The sequence below is a fragment of the Daktulosphaira vitifoliae genome, unplaced genomic scaffold (genome assembly GCF_025091365.1).
Source record: "Daktulosphaira vitifoliae isolate Bord-2020 unplaced genomic scaffold, ASM2509136v1 Scaffold_2, whole genome shotgun sequence".
Taxonomy (NCBI): Eukaryota; Metazoa; Arthropoda; class Insecta; order Hemiptera; family Phylloxeridae; genus Daktulosphaira; species Daktulosphaira vitifoliae.
Window position 1 is genome coordinate 9,985,390 of NW_026099573.1, and position 11,832 is coordinate 9,997,221.

General features: G+C 24.1%; 1 protein-coding gene across 1 annotated transcript; it reads right to left on the minus strand.

The window, feature by feature from the left end:
* Nucleotides 1-9,638, minus strand: LOC126897387 (trifunctional enzyme subunit alpha, mitochondrial). Its single transcript, XM_050670935.1, has 12 exons — nt 9,414-9,638; nt 8,062-8,153; nt 7,724-7,996; nt 7,379-7,629; nt 7,090-7,300; nt 6,597-6,772; nt 5,899-6,069; nt 4,396-4,618; nt 3,831-4,040; nt 3,113-3,308; nt 1,571-1,773; nt 1-883 (listed from the first exon to the last, which is right to left on the minus strand). Exons 1-12 carry the CDS (start codon nt 9,484-9,486, stop codon nt 680-682), a joined length of 2,283 nt encoding a protein of 760 aa, XP_050526892.1. The 5' UTR covers nt 9,487-9,638; the 3' UTR covers nt 1-679.
* Between the last annotated feature and the right edge of the window lie 2,194 nt (nt 9,639-11,832).

Consider the following 11,832-nt stretch of genomic DNA (forward strand, 5'->3'; position numbering starts at 1 on the left):
TAAAAAAAAAATGAATTTATATTTTCATTTTTGACTTATCTTCAATGAGCAATTACATCGAACCTAAAACTACTACATTAAATTTAATATAAACCCTTAAAAGCAAATGTCTGTAGTCGAAAGGAAAAACTACATAGCCTAACACAATTAAAGTATGATGCCTACACATGAGTAAGACGGCTCAATAGACCTTTAAAATTTTATAACTTATTAACAATAAGGATATTTTCGTTTTCTGAAAAGTTTTTACATGTAATAGAAAAGGATCGCATATTATTTTTAGAATCTAAAATTTTGTTTTGTTTTTAAACCATTTAGAAAATCTAAATCTACAAATAAAAAAATCCCTCTTATCTATCATTTTTTAGTGCTACATTACTTAGTCTGTTCTTTTAGTAAAAATAAAGGGACATTGTTAATAAACAATTGAATATAAATTAATTCATTAAAAAATATATCTATTATAATCAGTAATCAAACAAAATTATAAATAAGTAAAATAATTAATATTATTATTATTATAAACTTTAATTACCAACAATTTAAAAAAATAAAGAAATTATATAAGTATGTTTTACAGACTTTAAATTGTTAATTTAATCTATTATAAGTAAAATTTCGAAATTCCCAAGCAATTTACTTATTTTTACTGAATATACATGTAAATTTAACAAGTCTCTTAAGATGGATAAAACTTCTTTGATTTATCCTTAGCATGATCTAATAATAATTGGCATGGTTGGAACGGTGCTCCATAGTCATTTTGGAATGTTTGCATTTTTGCCACAAGTTTGTCAGCACCATACCAATCGACCCACCTGAAAGGACCACCTGAAAATGGAGGAAAACCAAGACCAAAAACTGCTCCAATATCACCTTCAACCTAAAAAAAATAATGATAACAACTTAGTTTATACTTCAAAACTATTTATTTAATTTTAATAATATTATTATAATTATTATTAAAGACCAAAAAAATAAAAATAAACATCAAGAAGTAAATATAAAATCTGTATATCTCAATTTGACACGAAAAAAAAAAAATTAAATATATAGTAGCACCTTCCAAAATATTTATTTAGGATTCTAATTCATAGAAGCTACACTATTAAATAACTGTCTACTTTCATACTTAACATAAATTATTATTTTTATTATTATTAATTTATCTTTGACATTCTTATTGAAAGTTTATGCTCGTGTTAAAGAAAACCAAAAAACTACATAATCTAATGCAATGGAGTCAAACCCCTGTACCTATGAACCGAGACACGACGTATTATTGACTGAGCTAAATTGACACCTATTAAATGCCTAACTCATACACATGTTCTAATTTGTACCAAATTTTTAATTTTTATTAAATAAAAAGAAAAAAGAAAGAATATTCTAATTTAAATTTTAAATTTTAACTCTGATCTTTAACTTTTAAAATTTCCCATTAAACTTCTTCAATATATTTCAAAGATCTTTTAAACTATAATTTTTACATTTTTATAAAACTTCACAAACATGTAAAACAAAATCAATAGTCAAATGCTTCAAAAACGTCAATGCATAATTTACATACTGGACTATTTAAAATAGATTCTTCTAAGCATAAAACAGCCTCATTAACAAATCGAGATACCATACGAAGCTGTTGATTTTCAACAGTTTGTTCTCCTCTTGGTTCCATTTTGAATTTTTCAAGTAAAGAAATAACTTCATCATTTTCTGGTCTATTTTTGGTATTGGCCTTATAAATAAAATAGCCACTTCCAGACTTCCGTCCTAAAATTTAAAATAATTTATTATACAAATATGTAATAGAATTATAGAACAATATTGTATTTTTCAATATTCATATCATATAATTTATATTATACCCAATCATAATATCATCAAACATAAATGCTAACAGTTAATTTAAATATATAATAATAAAATTGATTACATTATTTTATTTAACTATCTAACTTACTTTTCATTATTTTAATTATGGTTATTGGGAGTCATCTGAATAAACAAATTTAATTACTCTTGGTCTACTAAATATTTTGTATTATTATTATTTCTAAATAATTAATAAATATGAACATTTTTTTCTAGACTTTTAAGGTCTATTGCCACAACAACATATTTTTTTTATTTCTCTCTATCTTTTGCACGTTCTTCTTTGTGCCTTTTACATGCAAAAGTTTTAAGTCTATTGTCAATGCAGTCTTCTAGATCTCTTATTATTGAATTTCCATCTAGTTATTAATCCAATTATTCCTTCTATTCTACATACGTGTCCTGTCCACTTATAATTACAATAAAATCCTCATACTCTTTAGAGTTATAATAATACAAAGTTCTTTAAAAATATTGTTCAAATTCTTCATTGTTCCTCATTACATATTCTACTTTATTATTTCTCTTTGGACTGAAGATTTTTCTTAATATCTTTTTTTTAAATACTTCTAACTTTTTTTTTCTGATTTTATCGTGGCCCAGGTAAACATGAAAATATTTAAATTTTTACAAAACTTAAAATGCTGTAGAAATTTAATTACAAATTATTAAAAGATAATTTTGCTACAAATATTTTTTTTTAAATCTACTTAAAAAAAGCAACATTTTTTTTACATTTCTCACATAGAAAAAAAAATATATTATTTTCAATAGTATTTTCATAGTCCAAAAGTATTATAATAATTTTAAAAGAGTAACACAAAATATTTAGTAGATAAAAACTTATTAAATTTGTCAAAATATTGTGAACCAATCTTAATATTTTCTGTTAAATATAATATAGTGTGACATCGCCAGTGAATGAACACTATCAAGTTTTTAATTAAAAAAGTAATCAAATTGCAGCACAAAAATATTTAAATTAAGCCCTACTGTAATATCACAATTTTTAAACTGTGTTCATTCACTGGGAAATTCTGACTTCAAGATTAAATATGAATTAATATTTATGTTTAAGTAAATAATAATTATTATAAAGACTATTTCAGAGAACAAATTAGTATTAATTTCATGAGAGTAGAATTAAAATATAGTTAATAAGATACTTTAAAAGTTAAAAAATTCTTAACTGTTCATTCATTAGTGAAGTCATCCAATACAAATAAAATACACTTGCCTAAAAATCCACCATCTACCATACTTTTTACAAAGTTGAGATCTCCACCATCAAGTCTAGCACCAAATGCTTTAGACAAATCAGAGGCAATATGGTAACCAACATCTACTCCAACTTCATCTGTCAATGTAGCTGCTCCTACTGGAAATCCAAAACTTTTTGTTATATTGTCTAACTGTTTTGGACTAACTCCTTCCTTAAATTAACAATAACAAAAATAAATTATATAACATTTTTATAATTTTTAGTGATAAATACTGTTAAAGAATGTTAGGTAAATTAAATATAAATCATACTGATAAAATTTCTTCAATTCAATATTAAAATATTTGAGTAATTGAATTTTTTTTACTAAATTATTATTTAATCAGATGCTTATAATATGAAATAAGAGTCATAATCATCTCTTTAACCTTTATCCCAAATATTTAGAGTCTATATTACGATTTGACAGGGAATTTTACACCAATTATCAACCTGACACAACCTCATCATAGCTGAAAATAGGGGGCTAGGCATTTGTCATTGTTAAAGTGACTATGTAGTCACCTATTCATAATAGAGATATAGCTTCCAACATATGTCACTTTATAATTATAACTACTAGTTATATAAAAAATTAATAATAATAATTATAAAAAAAATAGCTCAAACAATATTTTTTAAAACCCAAAAAATGGGGATATTATTTTTTGAAATTAGAAAAATAAATAAATACTTGTAATAAACGTATTGCTTCTGATAACATAGTACTTAAAATACGTGTTGTGTAAAATCCTGGACCATCTTTCACAATAATAACAATCTTTCCTTGTTTTAAACCTAAAGAAACAGCAGCTGCAGACGTTTCTTTTGACGTTTTGTCAGTTGTAATAATTTCTAAAAGTTGCATTTTATCTACTGGAGAAAAGTAATGCATACCAATTACCTAAAAATAGATAATAATTATAATTTTATAAAACAATAAAATAATAATTGAAGTACAACAAAGATACAAAATGTTTTGTATTAATATCAAAAAAAAAAGATTTTTCCTTTATGAATGTCTCAGACATGTTACTAATTAACTCCTATATATTTTTAAAGAATTTATTTTAAAATATTATATAATATAATAATTGTTTCACTAATAAATATGTTTTTTAATATAAATCAACAAATTAGAATTTAATATGTTTCTACATGTAATTTTGAATTCAAAATTAAAAAATAATTAATAGTTAATTATATTATACAACCCTCAATACTAAAATTTTGATTACATAAAAGACTTTTTAACTCACATTTTCAGGTCGGCTACTGCCAGCAGCTATTTTGCTGATAGGAATAGCACTTGTATTAGTTGCTATGATACAATGTTTAGGTATTACTTGTTCAAGTTCTTTAATTACTTGATGTTTAATATTGATATTTTCAAAAACAGCTTCGATAACAATGTCAGCTTTTGAAAAAGAGTCATATGACAAAGTACTAGTCAAATCAGACATGTACCTATCTTTTTCGATCCTAAAAATTATACATTACTAAAATATGAACAAAATTAACAGTACACTTTACATGTTAAACTAAATCTACATGGTTATTGATTAACTGTATCTCACACATTATTTTTAAAAGTATAAGACATATTTTAATTTTTTTTTTAAAGTTAATAGTATTATGTTCTATAATTTTCAAAAAAGATTTTGGTTTTATCCCCTTTAAAATAGTATTAACTAATTTAAATGTTTCTATTTTTATAGGAGATTCACTTACAACCGCAATTGACATTAGCACTAGGTGCTATTTGCTAGGCACGGGGGGTCAGTAGTGATAAGCAACCTAGGTTGGTCATTGGTCAACATGTTTTTATAATATAGTGAGGGACAAGACAAAACTTTTTTTGAACATTATAGGACATAGAAAACTATTAACTTCCGAAAAGTAAAAATTAATTATGTTTTATACTTTTAAAGATGTTGTGTAACACATAGTTAACCAAACAACCAAGAGCATTGACTATTAAATAAGTACTCAAAACTTGATTTCATCTCTACTAACTTCTTTTCATCTCTATTTAATGTATTAAATACTTACTGATTGTTATGTCAACAAAGTTAATCAGTATTGTTTCATATAATTATGTAATTTTGTCTAATATACATGATTACTATTTTATTTGTATTTTTAATTATTATTCAGATTATATATTATCCAATCAGCTTATATTTCAATACATTAAAATTATCACGTATGAGTCATCAAACTCTGATTTTTTTAAACTCGTTTTTAAAAATTTTTATAATTGTAGATATTTAATAAAATTTAATTTATTTGTCCTATATAGTATTATCTAAATCAAACCAATAGAATATATTTTATTATTGGCTTAATTAATATATAATACATAATTTATAATATTATTAAATATAATATTATATTTATAAAATTAATATATTACCTAATCAAAAATACTAATAACTTAAAGAGTTTTAAAGAATGCTTTAGAATGTTATAGAAACCGATATCTGAAAATAAGTATATCTTACATTATACACAAATATAATGTAATTAAAAATAAATTCTTATGAATACAGAACTAGTAATTAAAAGTAGTTAATACTATTAATTAATCATTATAAAAACATAAGATTTTCATAGTTTGTACTGGATAACAGTGATAAATATAATTATTATTAATTTAAGTATTTTTTTAAAGTTTAAAAGTGTGAGATGTTATTTTCTTAGTCAGAGAAGTTTAAATCATTCCATAAAATAATATAATGTGTTTTTCCTCAATCACTTACGTGGTTAACTTCTTACGTTTAACCGCACCAGATAACCCTTTTTCAATTTGACCAATACCTCTAGCTAAACCTTGTTCATTTGCATCTTTTAAAATAACTTGTAATCCTTTATCAACAGTTACATGAGCTATTCCAGCACCCATTAAACCAGCTCCAAGAACGCCAACAGTTCTAAAAAGTAAAAAAACTTTGATAAATTGTTTTACACTGATAAATATTTTTACAATAGGTCTAAAAGGACCTATTTAGAAAAATTAAACAAATTGTTTGCTATTTTTAAAAAAACTATAGAATTATTAAGTTACTATTAATTAAGTTTAAATTTAAATATTGTTAACATGATTTAAATTTCCTTTAGTATACTGAGAATTATTTTTAAGGTATAAATCAAACTGTATTACCAACCTACTAGGATTTTCTACAAAATTTATTTGAATTTTTTTTTTTTTCTGTAGATTGGCCCTTCTGAATTGAGGTACAGATATAATCTATGATTTAGTAAATATCACAAATGAATATATATTATAATGAATTAGATAAAAAGTTGTTTTACATTGTCCACAATACCCAGATATATTATAGTTATAAATTATGACTTTTGATTAGTTTTATAATTCTAATAATTTATAAAAATTAACAAATATGTTCAAAAGTTATATAATATTATATTTTGTACAAATATTTCCAAGAATACTAACTTAATGGCTGATTTTGGTTCACCAAATCTATTTTTTTTACATTCAGTCTGACCCTTAAATAGTCCAATTAATCCTTTACTTTGTGGAGTCATAGCTAAGTCAGCAAAACCTTGGCTTTCAGCAGCATATCCTTTAATATTTCCTTCAGCTATTCCAGTTTTGATAACTTCTAATATCTAAAAAGTTAAAGTAAAATATCTATAATCTAAAAATAAAGATTTGATTAATATTACAATAGGAAAATTAATCAAATAATACTTTATAATTTTTACTCCATAATAGAAAAACTTTAAAAGATATAGTTTAAAATACAACATATGTTTTATAAAGTGAAAATTATGAAATAATTTACACTATTTCATATACTTACAGTACACTATTGTAAGTAAATCTACAATAATATATATTTTAAATAATTTATTGGTATTTTATTTTTAATATAATGTTTATACAAAACTTTTCTTTAAGTTTCATGATAAATAAAGTAAAATACCTTTATAGGAGCTGGGTATAATCCTTTAGTCATTTTTAAGACTTTACTTTTGGCATTATCAAAAAACTTATCTCTAATCCATTCATTTTTCATACCCAAATCAAGTACTTTATCAACCAAAGTCTTATTCTTGTTTCTTTTTATTTTTTTGCTTCCCGATGCTATTTGTTTAGCTGCATCAACAGCTACTTCTTCTAGATATTCTAATGTTCTAGTTAAGAGGAATACATTATAATGTTTAGAAATAAACCGAAATAGAAAAAAAACTTTTAAGTAACAATCATCAAACCTTTCATTTGGTGTGGTTGACCCTGGTCCAAGAGGAGCAACAAGTTGATCAATCAAACCAACTTTTAAAGCTTTGTCAGCTCTATAGGATTTTCCAGTCAAAGACATATCAAGTACTGTAGGAAGTGATACAAGTTTTGGTAATCTCTGAGTACCTCCACCACCTGGTAATAATCCTAACATAACTTCGGGTAGAGCAAGTGAAGTACCTTTGCTTTTAACTCCAATTCGATAATGACAAGCTAATGCTACCTGTAAAATTGTATAAAAAAAATTAAAACAATTAAAAAAAAAACAATAACTTAGAAAAAGTAAAAACCTAAATACATTAAAATTAAAAGCTTACTTCTAAACCACCTCCCAAACAAGAACCCATAATTGCTGCTACAATAGGTTTTGAGGACCTTTCAACTTGATTAAGCATATTTTGACCAGTTTGAGATATTTTATAAACTTCTTGTGCTGTACGACAAGATTGTAGCATTGAAATATCTGCACCAGCAATAAAACAATTTGGCTTGCCAGATATAATAACACTTCCTTTAATAGCTGGATCTTGTGTAGCTTTATTTAAACTTGATTGAAGTTCATTCATTACATCATAAGAAAGTGAATTGACCTAGAATCATATTTTTAAATAAAGAACTTAATAATATATTAAAGATTAAATTTAGCTTGTTTTACCTTCGAGTTAGGAGTATTCAAAGTAATTACTAAAATATCATCAACAACCTTAGTTGATGTATGTTGAACTTTTTGACTAAATAATCTATGACCTATAAATTTATAAATCAAATAATATATATATCCTAATAATTATACTAATAATTATTTAACTTAGTTATAAATTACTAATACACTATCAGTATAATAAAGACATAACTTAAAAAAATATATTTTAAGATAAACAACTTCAATGTTTTGACTTCTTACAAGAGTGACATTATGTGTTACTTTTTTTATGTTTATAATAAATCCACATTAATTTTTATAGATAGGATCTAAATAATAATCTAGTATATAATAAACTTCATTCAACTGTATCAAAATGTAAAAAAAATAATATTTTTAAAATATTTCCTTATAAAGGTACTTAATGAAATTATGTAAATTGAGAATTTCTAAAAAGGCCCAATATTTTAAAATTTTGTTAAAAACCGTTTTTTTGTACTTATGTTGCTATTAATTCATACTATTTAACAATTTGGAAACAAAAATAGAATTTCCAAAATATCTTTTTCTTGAGAAAAGAAAGGGTCATAAGTATTTTACTATAAGCCAATAATATAGTAATAAATTATTTTTCAACTATCAATTAAAATTATTATATAGTGTTAATTATTAATATCTATTATTTCACACATAAAAAAATTGTCTATCAAAATGAGTATCAATAAACAGCAGAAGTAATATTATTTATTAATTTTTTTTTCTAATAATGAAGTTTTTACATATTACACAAGAAAAATTGGGTGCTCAATTAAAAATAAGTTTAAAATACAAAAATAAGTAAAAATGGAAACTAGCCAAGTAATGTAATGTCCTAGTTATGCTAAAGCTTCATAATATTTATAATTTGTTGTATATAAAAACTAATATCTATATTATTTAAAGTAGTTTAATACAAATCTAATGATTTTTATTCAGACATATTTTATTAGTCAGATCAATTGGTGTCATAGTTAATATATATTTCAGTCATATTTAGATTTTAAAACATTCAATAAGTTATTCTCATCCTATTTCAAAAATATTTTTACAGTTATTTTGGAAAAAATATCTAGGAGATTTAATAACAATATACATTAAAATACTTAAATTTGTACACTATTTTAATATAAATTTCATGTTTAAAAATAGATTTTCATATTATTAAGTAAAAAGGTACCATAGGTTTAAAATATTTATTAGGACAATCGAGTCAAATTTTACAAATACCGCCATAAATAAAATGAATAGTAAAAAGAAAAACATTTTAAGTCATATTAATTAAAATTATTTAACTAGAAAATATTTTGAATATACATTGATCTTACCAGTGGTCAATGCTCGTTTAATATTGGTTATGGACATTTCATTAGAAATCCCAACCAGTCTACACAACGCCATGTTTTGAATTTAAAAGCTAAATAATCGTTAAGTGATCCGACGATTAAAAATTTACTGTCCTCAAATGAAAATTAAATACCGCAATGTCATTCGCGGCCACAAATGAAATATTGCCAAACGGAAAAACACATATACTATAAAGCGAGCTCCTAACAAGTTACTATTATCTTATCAAACAAATATTTTTATGATAACACTTATTTAGTGATAAAAAATTAATTACATCACTGATTTTACAAATATTTGGTAATATTTACAGGACTGTGCTGTAGAGGGACACAGGGGCAAGTGCCCTAGGTTGCCAAAAAATATGAATACATTTTTTTGCAAAAGATTTATCTTGCTTAAAAATATATTAAATAGGAACACTAAATATATGATTACCTGTAACATATTTTATACTTTAATTATGATTTATCATTACTAGATGTTATGTAGTTCAATTTTTTTTTCATTAATACAAGAATAAAAACCCTAAACTTTAATTTTTATAATGTGAACCCATTTTTTTATTTTAATGATATGATAGAAAAAAGCTTTCAAACAATAAAAATAATTTATGACTCATCGAAACAGATTATTCTTGCCTCCAGTACAGTGGCGGATTAAGCTTTTTGCCGCCCTATGGGACCTGTCTGATACGCCGCCCTTTTTGATCAACAAAATTCTATATATTTTGATTCACAATTGTTTTAGCTTCGATGCGAAGCTGAGAAGGTATTGTTTTAACTAAGATGTGTTTTTTTTTTTATTTTTTTATTTTTTTTTGTGTCTGTTACCACTTTTTCTCAGCTCTCACCGAACCGATTTCTTTCAATGATACGCCAAAAGATCATAAATCGTATCTAGTCGAAGACATTACCCTTAAAAATTGAAAAAATTTACCTCGTTCCCCGTAAATGGGTGAAACCTCCGAAAAAATTACAAATTTAAAAATGGCTAATTTTCGAAATTTTCGAAATTTTTTTTACTAAAAACTGCCGTCACTTTTTTTAAAATGATAATATCAATATAATTCTTTTTTTAATAGATGCATAATGTCATTACCTATCATTTGGTATATTTTTTTTTTAAATCTGACTTTTTACCTGCCCACAGGAGGGGATTTAGAATGACAACTTTTTTACAAAAAATTAATTTTTTCAACTTAACTTTTGAAAGTGTTCCGGAAGGTCTGACACTTTTATATATAAATAAAGTTAAAACTAATGTAATCTACTTTATTATGTAAAAAAAAAAAATGAATGCTAGTACTAATTACTTTAACAAGTCAGAACAATTGCAACTCAACAAAAATTATATCAAATAAAAGATAAAATTATTTTCTTTAAAAAATCTTCTTAGGTAAAATAAGATATATTTAGTGTTTTAATAGTTATAACAAGTTAAAGATAGAGTTTCATAAGAAAAGTACGGCCGCCACCACGGAATTGAATCCGTAACGTCATGCGCCTATTTAATATCGTCCGTAAGTCAATAACGATGGTCTTAAAAATAAAATTTTCACCACCAAAATTTGTGTTTTTTCTTTATATTTTAAGATATTAAAAAAAAGATGATTTTTTGGTTCTGTAGTCCTTTAATTAAGATTAAAATATCACATTCAAAAAAAAAATTATTAACAATTGCATTAAATTACTTACGACAGATGAACCTGATGTTTGTTGATCGTTTTCATTACTTATAAAATTTGTTGAGCTTGTCATAAAATTAGATATTTTTGAGATTTATTTTAATAAACTTTCTTTTTTTTAAGATCATTCCGGTTTTCTTTTACGATATTCTGCACCGTTAAATTTTTTCCGATAGCTACTCATTGTTAATAAAAAAATTAATTCAGGATCTCGACAACTTATTAAAAAAAATGTCTAATTCAATATGATAATTAAATGTTTCTTTAAATAGCAAGAAACTCAGTAAACAACTTTCTACTCTTGAAACAGCATTCGTAAAACAGAAATAATTACTGCGACTCACTTACAGACACAAGTAGTTAGTTCAATAGTTAACAAAGCAAAGTTAAACCTGACAATACCTATTGCGCGTAGTGCTCTTGTTTTCTGTAAACATGTGTAACACACTCACCCCCACAACTGTACGAAACTAATTCTCAATCATATACAAAAGACTAATAAGTAATATCAAATGGTTCATATATGTAAGAGTAATCTCATTAAAGATACAAAAGTTTAAAGTTATTTAGTAATTCGCAAAGAAGATTATCAATTTGATTGTTTCTTTTTAATAACCTTATTCTATGAATAATATAATTGATTCCATCAAAATATTAATAATGCACCCTCAAATTGAAAAGTCAATGGCAAAATGAATTATATTAGAGTCCAA